The sequence below is a fragment of the Mustela lutreola genome, chromosome X (assembly GCF_030435805.1).
Source record: "Mustela lutreola isolate mMusLut2 chromosome X, mMusLut2.pri, whole genome shotgun sequence".
Taxonomy (NCBI): Eukaryota; Metazoa; Chordata; class Mammalia; order Carnivora; family Mustelidae; genus Mustela; species Mustela lutreola.
The window spans coordinates 6,400,305-6,419,125 of NC_081308.1; the positions used below are offsets into that span (position 1 = coordinate 6,400,305).

Consider the following 18,821-nt stretch of genomic DNA (forward strand, 5'->3'; position numbering starts at 1 on the left):
TTTTTTGTGCCCTCACCGTCAGAGTAGCTTAAACCTTCAGTGTTGTTCTTTTTCGTGACCAAGAAGAGTTCCAAGTTAGATAATCATTTGGCTATTTGGGTTTGAGTCTGACTTCAGTTTACTGTGGAGAAATAATATTACTGATGAGGTGAGGAATGTGTGTAGTGTCAGGAAAACCTGCTTTCGCGCAGTCCCATTGCGTTTGAACAATCAGATTTTAGACGTACCAGCCCCTCTTCTGCTCCAAGGTTTTTTGTGTTGATCTGTCTTGATTCTGTTACAGTGCTTTATACCATTTTTCTTTGCCAGCAAGGGATACAAGCCTTAGATGAGGAGAAATGTAATGATTCCCCATTCCTCCTAGATTGGGGCGGGGAGTGCAGATGCAGTATGTCTTAATAAGCAAGACATTATAGGTTTTTTTAGCCTGTTTCTCAGACATAATAAATTATGCCCCTCCATACCTTGTTTGCTTTTGTAATTAAAAAAATTTTTTTTTTTGCTTTTTAGAAGTATTCTGTATGTTGATTTTCAAATTACAAGAAAGATAAATGATCCGGATTTATAAAGAATTCTGGCTCATTCGAAAGCGTCCGTGTCTGCTGGATGAATTGTTCTGGTTTTCTAAGGACTTTGCCCCGGGCACTGGACAGGAGCGGGCAACCGAGGCCATTGAGTCTGCTGTCCTGCATGCTGTGTCCCGGCCCGGCTGTCTGCCTCCAGGGCCCTGGCGGGGACTCTCTGGGTCCTTCTCTGCCGCTTGCCCAGCAGCTGCAGCGTCCCGGGGACACCAGATGTTTCTGCCCCCCGCTGCAGCCTCCCGCTGTCCCCTGTTCCCATCCCCTCTGTCCCTGCAGGGAATTGTGGCTGTCCGCTCCTGGGGCAATTCTGACTCTGGGGAGGGCTCCTGAAGGCAAGCAGTGTGGGGGGGCCATCACCCCGAAGGACGCAGTCAGGCCTGCCAGACTTGGGAGTTGACTGAGGCTGACAGACGGCCTGCAGGTGGGCACACCAGCAGAGTCTTGGGCAAAGGGTCGAGTGTGCAGAGTTCCCGTGTGGTGCAGCAGAGTACTCCCGACCCCCAACCCTGCTGCACTGAGCCCTAGCCCGCGCCTCTGATGTCTGTCTGGGGTTTTCTGGGCTGCTGTAACAAAGATAGTGCAGGCCGAGCAGCTTATCCGAGAAGTTACGCCTCACAGTTCTGGAGGCCAGAAGTCAGAGATCAAGGTGCCGGCCGCTGGGGAGAGCCCCCTGCTGCACTGCGGACGGCTGTCCCCCACGGCGGCCTCCTAGGGCGGGAGGGCTCTCGGAGCTCTGTGGGGTTTCGTGTTAGAGCAACCATCCCATTCCTCGGGGCTTCTAAAAGAAAGCCCTTGTGTTGATTGAGGTCATCGGTCATTTCCCAGGAAAGAGACGAAGGCTTGCGAGGAACTTGGGGTGTCCCCAAAGGAAAGGTGAGCTGTGTTTGGGCAGCCGCCCTCGCTGGGCTCAGCGTGGCCTTATCTGCAGCAGCAAGCGCTGCATCTTTGAAACCACACTAGGCTGGGCACGTCCGTGAAAAATAAACAGCCGTGTGCTCTGAAAAGGGGGGACACTTTGTTCTCGTGTCCAGAAGTTCCTTTTCCTGTTTCGTGATTGCCTATCAGCCTTTTCAGATGGCTTTTCTGCTTTGAAAAGTGCAAAAGGCAGTCATTCCAGCCATGTCTGCAGGTGGACGGGCCGGGCTCCCGCCGTCAGTTTTTAGCCGCGCTGGGAGCAGGGTGAGAGCCCGAGCAGCTTCGGGGGGTGGGGGAGCCTGCCTGCCATGCTGTTGTTCCAAGCGCCCCTGGAAAGACCAGGACTGTGGTGTGGACTTCTCTTCCCATGACCCTAGGACAAGGTCAGGGCCTTAGGCAAAAACCTTGCGATCTTCAGGGATCCTCTTCTCCCTGCTCACCCTTCCCAGCAAGGTTGCCGGCGGCCTTGGAACAGACACCGGACTAGGGAAGGAGTGCAGATCCGTCTGGGCCATGTCCTTGCAGACGTGCTGGTCCTGCTGCCAAGCCAGGCGCCTACACTGGGGACCATCAACAGGGTCCGGGGCGGCCCTCAGCAACACACCCTGGACAGTCAGGAGGCTGCGAGGAGGGCATGTGGTCCAGGGCTAGAGGAGATCGGGGCCTTGTGCGGGATCGAGCCAGGCAGCGTGTGTCCGTGTCGCTGGCGGGGCTGGGGGTGTGAATTGCAGGGGACCCGGCCAACACGGCCTGTGGACAAGAAGGACTATTTTCTTCAGGGAGAAAGAACAAAGGCTTCTTAGTGGCGAGTGTGTGATGTCGGGGTGGGACTTGTGGCACCCAGAACAACAAGGCCTGTTTTGCATGGTGATGATGGGCTTATTGGACACGGCGGTTCCGTCCGGCCTGACGGGCCTCCTGCGGGGCTGCCAGTGACCACAGAGACCTCTCTGTGTGGGGCTGCCCACTTCTTGCTTCTTGCTGTGCCCAATGCGTTTCACGTGGCAGGGCACTGAATTGAGATTTGGGAGGGACTCACTTTGAGTGAGAGCGGTAATTGTCTTCTGGGATACTCCATCCTTTCTGCAAAAAGGATTGGTTTTTTTGGTCCCCTACCGGACATGGAGTCATATCTGGAGACATTTTTAGGTATGACAGTTTGGGGTACCAGATGCTACTGGTATCTTGAACGAGGGGATCAGGGATGTCTCTGATAAACGTTCTGTGCCCAACACGGCCCCCCAGGCAGGGAATCTTCCAGCCCCAAAGGTTGGCAGTGCTAAGGCGGAGACAGTGTGACAAGACCGTTTGGTTGTCCCGGATTTTACGTTCTGGACACCTGGGTCGTCCCGGGTTTGCACTTTCACCGATGGCGCGGGTATGGACATCCTTCTGTGGGTCTCTGGGTGCCGCACAGACGCATGGCTGAGCTTCCGGTGGTGCAGCCTGCTGTGTGGGTGGCCACATGGGGTCGAACACCCACCCGGTCTGCCAGGGTTGCCGGAGCTGGAAGCAGCCGAGCGTCCACTGAGAGACGGGAGTGTGGACAAAATGCAACGCAGGCATATGACGGCATTGAGGATGGAAGGCCGCTGAGTGTCCCGTGCTGTAACACAGGTGGACCCGAAGTCCTGTGAGTAGACAAGATGACAGACACCGCATGGTCACACTTACACTAGTGTCTGGAATAATCCAAGTCGTCGAAGAAAGAAAGAGTGGTGGTTGGGGGTTCGGGGGGCAGAGGGGAATGGGGCGCGGCTCAGATAGAGATTCTAGAAAACGTGGTTCCTGTTTCAACCAGGAGGACCCATGACTGATGCCTTCGCGACAAACACAGCAGACTTGGACTTACTGTCTGTTCGAAGGGCCACCTGGGGATATCCGTGTTCCTTTCTCTCCCTTAGCTTCATGACAGATCTGCAGCATTTAAAGCACGAGTCGTTTCTGGAGGCGTTTTGGTCTTACCCTGAGCATTTAACGGCTACTAAAATAAGGCTTTTTTTTAAATGGGGGAACTGTGGCCTGGTTTCTGCCTGATCCACTTAGGCTAAGTTTTTGTAAAACACCCCACTTATGATTCCAACTTTGTCTACTTCAGAAGTGTTCTGTAATGCTTTAATAGCTAAACAGAGAGGAAAGGAAACTTTGAGTTTAAAGGAAACGATAACATCTAGGTGAACTGAACTTTGGGATTTTTTCCCCCCCAAACGGCCTTATCAAAGGACTTAGAAACAATTCTACCCCCATAACTAGCGTGGAGCACTGTAGATGAAACACTCTCCCAACCGCTTCAGCTTTGCTTCCTGACATGAAAGCCAAGAAGAGGATCCTTTGTCCCTGAACTTGAGAGTCCAGAAGCCTAGCCAGCTCGTCCCACCATGTACACCAACAAATTAGAAGTGAAATTGTTTGTGAATATGCTTGTATAACACTCTAGAGCCTACAAAATATTTTGAAAAAAAATTTTTTTTTAGGTGACAAAACAGACAAAAATAAGTGACTTTCTCTAAGTCGGGTAGTTAAGTCGTGGAGGCAAGACTCATACTAGTCTCACACCTCCTCTTTTTTTGTTTGTTTTTGTAAGATTTTATGTTTAAGTCCACTCTCTACCCAGTGTGGGGCTCAAACTCACAACCCTGAGATCCAGAGTTGTACGCTCCACCCACGGAGCTGGCCAGGCGCCCCTCAGCCCTCACGTCTTTGAAGCTTTCCCTGCCCCCACCACAGTATCGTTTTGGTGCTTGGCCCCGGGCAGGCGTGTGTTACTGCACTGACCACCCGGAATTCATCCCGGTCAAGGTCAGGTTCGGAGACAGACCGTGCAGTAACTTGAGCAGGAAACGCTTCCTCTGAAGCGGGGTTTGGTACCCCGGCCAGACGGCGGCCCCACTGTGTGTCTACGTCGTCGTGTTGGCTGGGCCAAGTGGAGCCAGCGAGCCCTTGAACGCTATTACCGTGGGGCTCTATTCCGCGTGGTTTGCGGGCCCCCAGGGCCAAAGGTGCCTGATGGTGTGGCTATGGTTTTTTGTTTGTCCCCAGGGTGGAAGGTGATTAACGGGTGACGGAGAAGTCCTCCGGTTCCCTGGTGGTCACAGCTTCCTGTCCCGGGTGAAGGTAACCTTAAAGAAGGCCCAGCAGGTGCTGCGGGGAGCAGACCTTACCCGGAGCAGACCTTACCCACAGGACTGGGGAAGGAGGAGCTCAGGGAGCTGCGCACTCCTCCCCGCCGACCGTGGGGACTGGGGACAGGCACGGAGTCCCACAGAGCCCCACGGAGCCGGTCAGGCGGCGACATGCCAAGGCCATGCCTCCTGGGACGGCACTTGGGATGCTGCCGCCGCCCCTGGGAGGCTGGCCGCTGGAACTTGCCAGGAAGCCGCCGTGCTGCTGGGCCCCCTCGGGAGCGGCCCGAGCGGAAAGCAGGCCTGTCCTCCTCCGGGGTCCCTTCCACGCCCTCATGGCGGAGCCGGCCTGCAGAGCGGGAAGGTTTGCAGGGTCCCGCCGCAGTGTCCACACACGGGGCGGTGAAGGGCAGGTCTGGACCCAAAGCAGCACGTGGGCCAGTGGCCCGCACTGTTGGAACAGTCGCCAACAAAGCCTTCTCTTTCCTCCTGGCTTGTCCCCTCCCTGCCGCACAGTGGCACATGCTCCCTGCATGTTGCCTTGCAGACTCTGCCCCTTTCACAGACAGGCTGTGTCCCCTAAAGTGCAGTGATGCGGCCGTGATCAGACGCCAGCCTCATGCCCTAGACCTTTGCCCCGTCTGAAAGAGGCCTGTACCTTGGGCCTTACCCTGCCCCAGGCGGGCACTGGAGCTTGGCTCAGAAGGAAGGCTTCTCCGGTTCCCCGTCCAGCTGGTCTGCCGGGTGCAACCCCTCTCCCTGCTCCATGCCCCCCTGAGCGTTCCTCCCTTTTTCTGTCTAGACCTCGGGCTGCTACATGCCGCCTCCAGATCTCGTCGTCCTCCTCTGATGGACTTTCCCTTGACGTCTGTGTTGGCCGTGCGCCCCCTTGGCACACGGGCCCGTCACCCAGTCCTCTCTTCTTCCCTGCGTCTCATCGGCCTGGCTCTGTCCGTTTAGTTGCCACGGTCCCTCTGTCCGGGCCACATCGGCCTTTCTCTGTGGCAGGGCCTCGCGGGATGAGCATTCCTGTCCCAGAAGCTGAAAGGAGTGTGTGCACATCTTCAGAGCAGACCCTCCCTCGTGTTCCTAAAAGCCTAGGACTAAACACCAGCCTGCTTATCTACCATCGGAAGCCTGTGAGGCGGGTTGTGGTTTATTTGGTTCCCTTTGGGGTAACCAAAGGGAACCAAATAACCAAACCTTTGGGGGGGCATTGTTTTATCTTTTCTCTGGCTTTCCGATTTGGGTTCTCCTCTATGGAGGAAAAGAGTTTTTCCTGTCACCACTGTGGGATTCTGTTGGTGGTTTTGATGATCTGTACGCCGACATTTCATTTTGTATGGTTTTTAACACAGATACCACAGATCTCAAAAGATGAAGATGTCCTCCATGGTTCTTTCCTAAACTGTTATTCCGGCGACTTTCCAGCTTAAAATGTGGAGGCAAGTTTTCTTTGAGCAGATATCAACTGCCAGTGTGTTCCATGTGGATAGTGTGCTCAATCACAGATCGCGCTCGCTCGCAGTTCACCATTGACTGTCCTGAACACATGTTCGGATTGCCAGGTTTTCAAGGCACGGTGACAGAGTGTGTAGGGAAACTGGACCCACGTGCTCAGGGACCGGGAGAGCCAGGATCAGGGAATGGTTTTGTTTAGGCAGGGAATATAGCGGGAACTTCCAGTGTTCAGGAAGTGTTAAGTATTCCACCGTGACTCCAAATTGCCATGTCGTGTGCTTTGTACCGGCCCCACCTGTGGAATGTCACACTGACCCCCCAGACAGCCAGAGCCTCCCGGAATTCAGTATCCTGCTCTTATCTGGTTGTACCAGAAAATAACCAGCAAATGAGTTTATTTCTTAACACTTACACCTAACTTGGACGAGATGGGATTCCCTCCTTAAAAGTATTCATAGAGCTGCTGGGGCACCTGGGTGCTTCCGTTGGTTGAGCGCCTGACTCTTGGTTTCGGCCCAGGTCATGATCTCAGGGTCGTAAGCTTGAGCCCCGTGTAGGGGGTCTGTGCTCCGCATGGAGCCTGCTTGAGATTCTCTCCCTCTGCCCATTCCCCTGCTTGCACGGGCCCCCGTTCTCTCTCCATTTCCCAAATAAATAAATCTTAAAGAGAAATATTCCTAGAGCTACTAAAAAGCTTACATTTCCGAAATAGGAATAAAATCTTATGCATTGTACTGGGAGACAGGCCCCGCCGGTAAGACACAGCATGAGTAGGATCTTAGACGGGTCTTCCTCCGACTCTACTTCTCTGCAGGCTGGACTCTGCACAAGCTTTAGTTTCTCTGTTTTCTGTAGGCAGATCTTTAGTTTCTGGGTTAGCCCCTCTGCCTGTTTTCCCTCGTGTTGGTACTTTCTTCTTTGAAGACTTTTCGCTTCATTCCCTGTTCTGTGGGAGCAGGTTGTAGCCGGCAACTTGTGGGTCTCCTCTGGACCTCCCTCCCCGCCCGTCCGCCTGAGTTGACCTTTCTGTTGCACATCATCTTGGGCGGTAGAGAGGGTGACAGTCAGGTGCCGAGATGCTGGAGAGAGAGAGCCTTCTGGACGCTGGGCTGCCTGGCTGGCGGGGCTCCTCCCGCCGCAGGGGCCGGTAATGATTACCTGTGAAAGTCTTCACACATCTCGGTGGAAGTTTCCAGTTTTCAGTGGGCTTCTCTGTTACGATAGATACACACTCAGATTATTTCACAACGTGATACTTCCCCTGGGTGAGTCAGCTTTCCTTTCTGCAGCAACCGGGCTCGAGGAGAATGAGTAAAATATTCAAATTAAGCAAACTGAAGCATAATTTCAGGGGATTTTCCTGTCTAACGAAAAAGCCTTGCTTTGTCGTGGAGGGCCTATTGTCTGGACGGTGAAGCATTCTTGAGAGAGAACTGATAAAATCGCAGGTGTGATTCATGGCCTTTGAAATAGGATATTGGACTCAGTGCCCTTCTTCTTTCATTTTGATCTCTGGTCATTGTGATTTTCTGACTCATTGGAGCTCAACACCTCGGCACCACTGGCCTCTTTGTTTTGGTGGGTGGCGTCATGTCATGTCTGACCACACCGTGAGGCCTCACGGATTCTGGAGTCCTTGCTCACACTTGTTCTCTGCCCGGTGTTGCTGGGAGTCCTTGTTTCCATCAGCCAAGAGGGAGTCAAGGATCTTCCTGGGGGCGCCTGGGTGGCTGAGTAGTGGATTAAGCCTCTGCCTTCAGCTCAGGTCATGGTCTCAGGGTCCTGGGATCGAGCCCTCCATCAGCCTTTCTGCTCAGTGGAGAGCCTATTTCTCCCTCTCTGTCTGCCTGCCTCTCTGCCTACCTGTGAACTCTCTGTCAAATAAATAAAATCTTTAAAAAAAAAGAAAAAAAGGATCTTCTTCCTTGCCGTTTTGTTCTTGGGCAAGAGAAATTCATCTTGCGTCTGCCTGCAGGATTAATCTTCCAGAAGAATTGGCTTGAATAATGTCACTTCCCTGTTTCCATGTCCCTGCCTTCTCTGGGCCGCCACTGCCTACAGGATATTGTCCAGGTTGTTTCAAGGTCAAGTTCCTAATCTTCCCCCTTCTGCCCTTATCGTCAAACACTCCCTCGTGAAAGCCTCACACCCTGCCAGGCTGACGTTCCTTGGTTGCGCCTAGGCTTCCTGCCTCTGACCCTGTCTCCACGTCGAGACCTCACCGGGGAATGTGCTCCCCCGCCCACGCTCCTCCTTTCAAGCCGTGTCCAGGGCCCTTCTGATGCGTGAAACCTCATTTCCTTCCCCAAGGCAGAATGCCCCTCGCATGCCCGCTGCCATGGGTGAGGCGCCCTCAGTCCCCTACCGGACTAGACTCTTTTTTGCCTTCGTGGGCCTTCGCTCATGATCATCTGTGACGCCCCTTCCCCCAGGTCCAGAAACTTTGTTCCAAGAAGACTCTCGGTAGCTCTTTCTCTCCCTGCCGTTTCCAGCCAGAACAGTGCCATGAGAACAATGAGACGTTCTACACATTGTGGGTCTCCCGCACATTTCATCTCGAATCCCTTAGAACAAGTCCGGATCGATTCCCCAGTCCGGCCCCTGCCCCCGTAACAAGAGCGGGAGCCTCAACTCGCTTGAAAATATATAGGATGGCTCTCGTGAGATCAAACTCACATAGCGTACCCTTCACCCTTCACCGTTCAAAGTATACAACTGATAAAAACATTGTATACAAAGTATACCGTGAATGCAGGTGATTCTTACTGTATTCTCAAAGTGGGGCAGCCATCACCGCCCTCCATTCTAGAATACCTCCATCCCCCTTAGAACATGCCCTGGACCCTTATGTCATCCCCGCCCCCCACAGAAGTCCCCCTTCTCCCAGCCCCCGGTAGCCACAGGTCCCCCACCTGTCTCTGTGGATTTGCGTATTACAGACACTTCAGCTAATGCACGTGAATGAGAGCACGCAGTATGTGATCTTCCGCCGCTAGCTCCTTATACTTTGCATGAGGTCGGTGGGGGTGGGGGTGGGGGGGCAGCAGGAGTTCACACTTCATGCCTTGTCATGGCCGGATCCCCGCCAGTTTGACCCCGCCGCACTCTCATCATCGCCTTGCCACTCGTTCAGTTGGATTTTAGTTCCAGACCGTGTGCGCGCATATATTCATTTTTATATTCATTTTTGAAAGCCTCCCCAGGGACCACGGGCGCACGTCCTCCATCTGGAATGCTGGTCGGTAACTCAGGGTGCGGCCTGTGTGGCCTGCCGTGGGCACTTGGGGCTTCCGTGCTGGATGTGCGAAGAGCGTGGCACATGGGCGTGCATCGTGGGCATGGAAGGGTTTGTCTCTGCTTGCCTGCCCCTTTGCGCGGGGCTCTTCCGAGGTGAACCCAGGGACCTCAGGGACTTTGCCTGACTGCTGCCAGCCACAGTGGCTCTGTGGTGGCCCCCATGTTCTGCAGACGTGTCGCGTGTGTGGTTTGCTGTAAAATGCAGACAGGCGGCGTCCTTCTACTCCGTGGCAAGCACAGACGTCTGGTTTATTGTTCACCAAGTTCAAGCCTAATGGATCCTACCTAATAACTGTTTAGCGGGGTGGCGGGGGAGTACAGAATGGAAGCTTTCACGGCTGCTCTTTGTCTTATAGCTGCTTCCCCGATAAGCACAGTCAATACCAAAGAGAAACTTTTCTCTTGGCAAAGAAGCCGGCCAGGAGCTAAAAACCTAGCAGCTCTATGTGCCCAACCCAGACCTGTTTTTTCTGGGAAGTGTGGGTGTGGAGCGTGGTCAGGACGAGGCGGAAGGGTGCTTTGCAACGCAGTCTTCATTTACAGATAAGAAGTCACAAGATCTTCTTGGCGAAGCCCCCGGAGACGACCGTGCTACAGAGGGTCTCACGGAACTGGTTCCTAGGAGGGTTAGTGGGGGTGTGACCAAGAAACCCACCCCATGGTAGCTGAGCCAGACCCTGGTACCTGTCCCTCCTCGGACCCTGCAGGGCGTTCATCAGAGTGGTTTTGCCTCCAGACTTTCTCGTAACACTCGGATTCGGAGGCAGTTCCTGTAGAGAGGGCACTTAGGGTCGCTACTCCAGCGGGCCAGAGTCCTTTTCTTGTTAGAGACTCAGGAGGGTGTGATGATGCTAAGAGTACGGAACACGAAACTTAACCGTTTCCACCACTTGCAAGCGTGTGACTCCGTGATGTTGACATTGGCATAGGGTGACCCTTAACGAACATCAGGACTTTTTTCATCTTACTGCAAAACCGTGACTCCCAGTGCCCCAGCCCCTGCGGACCTTTGTCCTGTGTGTTGTCTCTGTGAACTGGCCTCTTCTGGGTCCCCCTGAGCGGGCTCACACAGCGCCTGTCTTTCTGTGGTGGCGTATCTCACGGTGCGTTACGTCCTCAAGGCCCATCCATGTGGTAGCGCATGTCGGGCCGTCCTTCCTTTTTAAGGCTCACCAACATTCCCTCGTGTGGTTGGACTGCATTTTCATTATGCATTCATTTCCTCATGGACCTTTCAGTGGTTTCCACTTGGAGTGCGTAAATGTTAAAGGGGAAAAACAAAATTGTGTCCTGAGAAATCAGAATGAATTGTACATTGTAAATGTGCATTTCTGAAAACCACTCAAAATACAGGCCATGATGCCTGCGCGGCTCGGTGGGTGAAATATCTGCCTTTGGCTCGGGTCATGATCTCAGCATCCTGGGATCCAGCCTTACATCAGGTTCTCTGCGCAGTGAAAAGCCTGCTCCCAACCCCCAACCCCCACCCCCCCCCCCTGCATGCTCTCTCTTTCTCTCAAATAAAAAATTTTTAAAAATTGCAGAAGCTCAGCCTCTACCCTGGACCCGCTGAATCCGATCTGCATTTTAAACCCTGGGAGATGGGTCTGCACAATACAGTTTGGGAAGTGTTGGTGTCTGAAGCCTAGAAAGGTCTTGGAGGCAGGAACTCCCATCTTGCAAGACACCCCTCCCCCCCCCACCGCCCCATGTAGCCCCGTTGCTTGTACAGAGGACTTACTCTCTAGATCGTTAGTAGAAGAATAAATACCAAGTCTGAACTCACCCACGTGATGGCCTTTTTGCATTCAGCCCACCAAAGCATTTAACTGCTAGTGTTTAGGCACCCGTTAGTACCTACAGACCCAAGTTACTCTCCGAGTGCGCTCTCTTTATATTCTAGATTGTTCCTTGCCCGTCCCGTGCCTGGTGCTTGGCAGGCAGGGTGGTAGAGATGCAAGGGATCTAGGCACTACTTGGGCGGAGTCTGAGCCCGCAGGTCCCAGTGTGGGAGACTGGTGCTGCTGTTCCAGGTAGGGGCCTCTGCTGGTAAGCGCCCCCGAGGGGTCCCCCCGACTAGGACTCTGGTGGTGCTGGTGGCAGTGGCTCCTGGGACGTTCACTCGTCCTCCTGTATCTCCTGCCCTGTGACCTGGCCCCTTTTCTGCCAAAGTTCTAATTACTCAGGTTTCCTGCCATGTGGTTCTCTGTCCGTGGTTCTTTCTCTGTCTAAGCAATGTCCTTCAGTCTCCGCACTCCTCCCGTCCTTAAATACCTTCTGCTGGGGGTCTCTCCATGTGTGCACCACCTGTCCCTGCCTCTGGGAGCCCTCCTCCCACCCCCAGCTGCCCACTGCACCCTCCACCTGGATGGCCCCTTGGCGTCTCCCAGGGGACGTGTCAAAACCCAGGCTCTCCACTGCGTGTAACCTGCGCCTTGCCCGTACACAGCCGGGGCTGTAATCTTGGGTGGGTGGCAACTTCCTTACAATCTGTCTGTTACCACCTTGGGATAAAATTGTCTAGACTCTTGAAACCAGTTATTAACAAAAATCCGAAGCAGTCCATTCGGTGAACAGTAGCCATTTAATTTTGTTTATGGTGTTGACTTGCAACGAATAATTGCTTGGTGAACCGAAGAGTTCGGCTGTCCTTGCATCCAGGTAGAGGTTTTAGGAAAATGCCGTGCACTTGCAGAAATGAGGCATTGTCGGTCACAGTACCCGGCGGTTCAGCCGCACAGGGAAAACGCACTGCTCCAGAAGGTGCGGAGGGCTGTGGAAGTAAGTCGTAGCTTAGGTGTGGCCAGCAGTCGACCAGTGAGCTGTCGGGCTGTACACAGATAGGCTCGTAACCATGAACTGTCTTCACTAGTTTTCATAGCAGTTTGTAAAGAGAATAGTTTTTTGGTCTAAAACCGGGGTTGGCAAACTTCTCTCTTTTTTTTTTAACAAGCCAAGTAGTAAATACTTTAGGCTTTGTGGGCCAAAACACTCAATTCTGTCCTGTCACAGTAGATAAACAAGTGGGTGTGGTGGTATTCCAGTAAAATTTTATTTACTGGGGGGAAAAAAAAGGCAACTGGCTGGGTTTAGCTCATGGGCCCTAGTTGGCTAAGTGCTAGTACAGAAAGCGGGCTGGGTTTGTTGTTGCTGAGTTGATGATTACTGTATAGGAAAAGCCAGGGTTGGAGTGCCTGGGTGGCTCAGTCGTTACGTGTCTGCCTTTGGCTCAGGTCATGGTCCCACGGTCCTGGGATCGAGCCCCACATCAGGCTCTCTGCTCAGCGGGAAGCCTGCTTCTCCCTCTTCTTCTGCCTGTTTCTCCCCCTGCTTGTGCTCATTCTCTCTATCAAATAAATAAATGAAATCTTTGAAAAAAAAGGAAAATTCTGATTTCTCAGGATTAAAGTTCTCAAATGGGCAACCTTGAAGCTTTGCGTGAGTCACTACATGTTCATGCATACCTGTTTAGCACGGAGTCATGCAGAGCGTGAAATGATCTCATGAGGACTGTAGTCGATGGCTACGTGTTAGCAGGGACGTGGAGGAATTGGAACGTTTGGATGCAGGCGGACGGCCTGACCGCTCCTGCAGAGCTCGCCACATGCGCCCTAGGAGCCAGCGGCTTCATTCCTGCGTGTAGACCCACGGGAAGTGACGACACATGCTCACCCAGAAGCTCGAGCACCCTGTTCGCAGCAACATAACAGCCAGAAAGGAAAAACTGCAGTGTCCAGCTGCTGACGAACAGATAAGTCAGACGTGGCAATCCGTGGGAAGGGATGTCTGTCGTTCAGCCACAGAACGGAGTCAAGTCCTGACCGCGGCTAGCACGTGGATGAGCCCTGATGCTCTCTGTTGAGTGAAAGAAGCCAGGCACAAATACCACGTGTCGGGGGAGTCTTTTTTATTCTTTAATTTATTTCTGCAAGAGACAGTGAGCCAGCATGAAGGGCAAGGAGGGTGGCTCAGAGGGAGAAGCAGACTCGCTGCAGAGCTCAGAGAACCACACAGGACTCGATCCCAGGACTTTTGACCTGAGCCGAAGGCTGACGCTTAACCGACTGAGCCACCCAGGCGCCCTGTAGGACTCTTTTTATATGAGTTGTCTGTACAGGCACATGCATAGAGATAGGTAGTAAGTTGGTGGGTGCCAGGGCCAAAAGGGCTCAGGAAGTGACTGCCCACGGCTGCCAGGTTTCTTCTAGGCATAGGGAAGTGTTCTAAAATGGGACACGGTGCTTGCACAGTTCTCTGAATATACTAAGTTTACTTGTATATTTATATGGGGGAGCTTTGTGGTTTTTCAGTTCTTTCTCAAGCAGTTACAGAAATCTAGGTGTGGGATTCATGTACGAGAAATAATAAGTAATGAAAACGATCCACCCTTTCTGCTTGGATAGAAGAGATCCAGGGGCCGAACCTGTGTCTCTGGGTCTGCGGTTCCAGGCTGTGAGTGTTCCTGAGCACGAGGGCTCTTTCCCGTTCCCCCTGCGAATGGTAGCCCCGGGTGAGGGGTGTGTCCCTTCTTCCCCAGGTAGGAATCAGTGCAGCATCAGGGCCCAGGAGGGGTCCGAGCTGATCCCAAAGCCCATCATAGATCCTGTGGGCCCCCCGCATCGCCTCTGTGTCGTTTCTGGCTGAGTTCTGAGCACTGGGTTTGCACATTTGGAAGCTCACGAGACGTGCTTCTCTGCCGCAGATTGAAGAAGGAAGTAAAGCGGCGGCGGTGGACAAGCTGCTGGCGGGGGACGAGATCGTCGGCATCAACGACATCGATCTCTCGGGCTTTAGACAGGAGGCGATTTGCCTGGTGAAGGGCTCCCACAAAACCCTGAAGCTCGTAGTGAAAAGGTAAGACCTGCGCCTCATGCCATCTTTACAGACAGAGTGGGTGAAGATACAGCCTATGCAGCCCATATGGCCTGTCTGTATCCCCACACGCAGTCCCAGCGTGGGCTTGATTGCGTGTGTGTATGTGTGTCTGTGTGTGTGTGTGTGTGGTATGTGTGTCTGTGTGTACACATAGAATTACATCTCTTGGCCAAGGATGAATCCAGCGTCAGAATCTCAAAATATGCCTTCTTGTATTCTTAGGGATTGTTCATCTGATTTATGAAGTGAATTTTGAAGGCTTTGATCTTTTCTTCTAAAAGAAGTAGAGCAGCAGTGCACTACGCCTGTGTTCCAGACGAAGTGTTGTTCCTGTCGTTTCCACAAGGTGGCAGGCTGCTGCATTTTCTTTTTTTATGCTAAAATAAAGCCTGACTGCGCACAGAGGGAGTTTCCAGCGCTGGGCTGAGGTCTTGGGGGTGAACAAGCTGCCTGTTCCTACAAATCAGATGGCGAGAGAAGTTTGCAGGACTTGAAGAGGGTGGAAAAGCGGGGCGCCGGGGTGGCTCAGTTGTTAAGCATCTGCCTTCGGCTCAGGTCATGATCCCAGGGTCCTGGGTTCGAGCCCTACGTCAGGCTGCCTGCTCAGCGGGAGGCCTGCTTCTCCTTCTCCCATTCCCTCTGCTTGTGTTCCCTCTCTCTCGCTGTGTCTCTCTTTGTCAAATAAAGTCTTAAAAAAAGAAAAACTTGATAATCTTTCTTAAAAAAATAAAAAAGAGGGTGGAAAAGCTGAATTAGGAACATGATGCTTTCAGACATGGGAGCTCCAGCAGGACTCCTGGACCCCCGTAACTTGGGATTTGTGGTCTTCATAAAGAATTATTTCCTCATCTTGCATTTTCTGAGTTGGCTAATTCCTAGTACAGTGTTTGCATGCCCCCCTGCACCCTCCCCTTATTCATTTTTTATTTTTTTAATTTTAGCAGAATTAGTGCAGTCTTTCTAAGCTTGGCTGTAAATATATTTTTTTAAGATTTACTTATTTATTTGACAGAGAGAGAGAGCGTGCACAAGAGGGAGCGGCAGGCAGAGGGAGAAGGAGAACCAGGCTCCTACAGAGCAGGGAGCCTGGCACAGGACTCGATCCTGGGATCCCGGGATCATGACCTAAGCCAAAGGCGGACACTTAACCGACTGAGCCATCCAGGCGCCTCTTGCCTATAAATTTTTTCAAAACTAAATGGACTCAGGCATTTACTTCAGTTTTTAATACCAACTTGAAGCCCTGTTCCCAAAGGACTTTTTTTTTTTTTTTTTTTTTTTTTTTGGACTCAAACCATATCGAAGGAGGAGGCTCAAAAACAAGGAAGAAAAAACAAAACTCTTAATCCGTTGCCACACTGAATTTGCGATCTCATTTCTAAGTGGTACAGGCTGTCTTCTTTGTAAGTCAGAAAAATAAGGGAGCAGTTTGGGAGCCGTTTGGAGAGGATGAGGTAGAGGAGAGATGCTGTTATGTTGTAAGTGACTCGTCTGGGGTCGTGTTAGTGACCTTACTAAGGCAGGGTGTGTGTTCTCGAGGCACGCTGCGGGAGACAGCGCAGTGATGACGGTGGGAGCGGAAGCTTGGTCCACAGAGGTGAGCTTGGCGCTATCCACGATCTCTGGGCCTCCTCACCGGCCCCTAGGATGCCTGGGGTTGCCGTCCGTTGTCTCCCCTGCAAATCTGCAGCTTTACTTGACTGTCGAGCGGGCAGAGAGTAGAGTAGCCAGGCCTGTGAGATGGTGAGATTGCGGGGACCAAGCACAGACCTGATATACTGCCTGTTAGAATGCGGATTAGACAGGCTTTCTGGTGGGGGCTTTCGCAGCGTGTTTCAGAAGGCGTTTCTGGGATCCCAGATACTCAGCAAAGGGAAATTACGTGAATGGGAGACCATCCGCTGTGTAAAATGCTACTATTACGAGTGCCATCAGCATTTGCTGACACGGAAGGTGCCCCACAGGGTCCAGCTGCGCGCAGTGCATACAAGCAGTCAGAGAACCGTGTATGTCCTATTCCTCCAGGTGTTTTTAAAAGATTTACGTATTTCTTAGAGCAAGTGAGGGTGGGGTGCGCGGCAGAGCATGAGAAAGAATCCCGAACAAGACTCCCTGCCGAGTGGAGAGCCCCATACGGGGCTCGATCCCAGGACCCTGAGACCATGACCTCAGACAGAAGTCAACAGTCAGCCTCGGAGCTGCCTGAGCCACCCAGGCGCTGCCCATTCCTACAGTTTTAATTTTTTTTTTTAAATATTGTGGTACGATATGTATAGCATAAAACTTAGCATCTTAAACATTTTTTTAAGTGTAACTTAAAGTAGCATATTACTTCTATAACAATAACAACCATTGAGCTTGTTGCATTTTTAAAGAGTAGGAGCCTTTGGGGTTCTGTGTGCCTATGTTCCTAGAAGTCAGCAGGAGGTCTGGTCCCCAGAAAACCGTCAGATGTGGCATCGTGTTCTGTTCCAGGCCAAGCCCCAAAGGGCATTTATGTATTACTCTGTGATCAAGACAAAAAGAATGACCCTGGAAAGGGTGGGTGTTTGCGTGCCGGCTACAGTAGTCTCTCAGGCTAAGTTTTTATTCTTCATTTATTTAGTTCTTTTTTTTTTTTTTTTTTTTTTTTTTTTAAGATTTAATTTATTTATTTGTGAGGGAGCAACAGTGAGAGAGATCACAGAGGGAGAAGCAGGCTCCCCGCTGAGCAGGGAGCCCCATGTGTGGGACTTGATCCCAGGATGCTGGAATCATGACCTGAGCCGAAGGCAGACACTTCAACAACTGAGCCACCCAGGCTCCTATTCATTTATTTGAGAAAGGCAGCACGAGAGGGGAGAGGAGCAGAGGCAGAAGCAGACTAACCACTGAGCAGGGCGTAGAGTTCAGTGTCAGGACCCCGACCCGAGGTCATGACCTGAGCCAGAGGCAGATGCTGAACTGACTGAGCCCCCCAGGTGCCCATATCCAGTTTTCTTTAAATCAGGGCTGCACAGAATAATTATCTGGTTTAGATGGGAATTCATGGTTTAAACAATATGCATATAACAAGATATAAAAGCAAACCAAGCACTGTGTTAACTTTTATTTTTTTGCAAACATACTTTTATTTATGTTGGGTTTTTTAAATGTATTTGACACAAAGCACTGTATCAGTTTGAAAACAGGTTATTGTGGAATTTTTAAAAATAACTTTGGATTTTTTTTTTTAAAAGATTTTATTTATTTATTTGACAGACAGAGATCACAAGTAGGCAGAGAGGCAGGCAGAGAGAGAGGGAGGAAGCAGGCTCCCTGCCGAGCAGAGAGCCCGATGCAGGGCTCGATCCCAGGACCCTGAGATCATGACCTGAGCTGAAGGCAGAGGCTTTAACCCACTGAGCCACCCAGGCACCCCATCTTTGGATTTTTTAAAAGATTTTATTTATTTGAGAGAGAGTATGAGTGAGAAGGGCAAGCAGAGGAAAAGGGAGAAGCAGACTCCCCACTGAGCAATGGAGCCCTATTGAGGTCACCATCCCAGGACCCTGAGCTGGAGGCAGATGCTTAACCGACTGAGCCCCACAAGCGTCCCTGGATTCATTTGTAATTCTCTATGTGGGTATTACTTTTGCTTAGTAGAAAAAAGTGTGAAATGGTGTTTGTTTATTTTTAAGATTTTATATATTTATTTGACAGACACAACGAGAAAAGGAACACAAGCAGGGGGAGCAGCGGCAAAAGGAGAGAGAAAAGCAGACTCCCCGCAGAGTAAGGAGCCCAGTGTGGGGCTCGATCCCAGGACCCTGGGATCATGACCTGAGCCGAAGGCAGGTGCTTAACTGACTGAGCCACCCACGCGCCCCTGGATTAATTTTTAATACTCTATGTGCATATTACATTTGCCTAATAGAAAAAAGTGCAAAATGGTGCTGTGTTGAGAAACATGAATGAAATTTTCTAACCCGGTTAATTAGTTAATATTAGGGCCCGCAGCTCTCACCCAGTACATGGTGAATTACTGCTATAAAATCCTGCAGGTGCAAAGTAAGTGTGAAACCTCACACTAAGTTTCTAGATTTTCCTTATTACAGAGGCCTCAATGTACTTTTAAAAATAATTTCTCTGGGGCACCTGGGTGGTTCGGTCGTTCAGCATCTGCCTTCAGCTCAGGTCATGATCCCAGGGTCCTGGGATCGAGACCCCCCATCAGGCTCCCTGCTCAGTGGGGAATCTGCCTCTCCTTCTCCCACTCCCCCTGCTTGTGTTCCCTCTTTCACTGTGTCTCTATCAAATAAATAAAATCTTAAAAATAATAAAAATAATTTCTCTGAAATGGGTAACACGTATTCTTCTCTCAAATTAAATCTGTGCCTAAACCCCACCATTCTCCTCTTTGCCCGTCCGCGGGCAGCCGCCGAGCACGCATCTGTCCCACACATCCGTCAGCCTGGTCTAGCATTCGATTTAGCACTCCAAAAGAGATCGTGTACTGTTCAAAAAAAAAAAAAAAAGGAAAAAAAAGTGGCTCGTTTATAAAAAGGCACCCTGTAAATTATTCCTAGACCAAACTTCAAACGCACAAGTG

The 18,821-nt window shown here is 51.5% G+C and overlaps 1 protein-coding gene across 3 annotated transcripts in view; it reads left to right on the forward strand.

Annotated features, from left to right (window-relative positions):
• Nucleotides 1-18,821, forward strand: part of SHROOM2 (shroom family member 2) — a 133,217-nt gene that overhangs the window by 49,284 nt on the left and 65,112 nt on the right. For 2 of the 3 annotated variants that reach the window (XM_059158298.1, XM_059158299.1), the window contains exon 2: nucleotides 14,079-14,230. The exons of the other annotated variant lie outside the window; for it this stretch is intronic. In XM_059158298.1, the coding sequence (XP_059014281.1) occupies nucleotides 14,079-14,230 (152 nt within the window). The remainder of the gene's footprint in view (nucleotides 1-14,078; nucleotides 14,231-18,821) is intronic. 3 annotated transcript variants of the gene reach the window in all.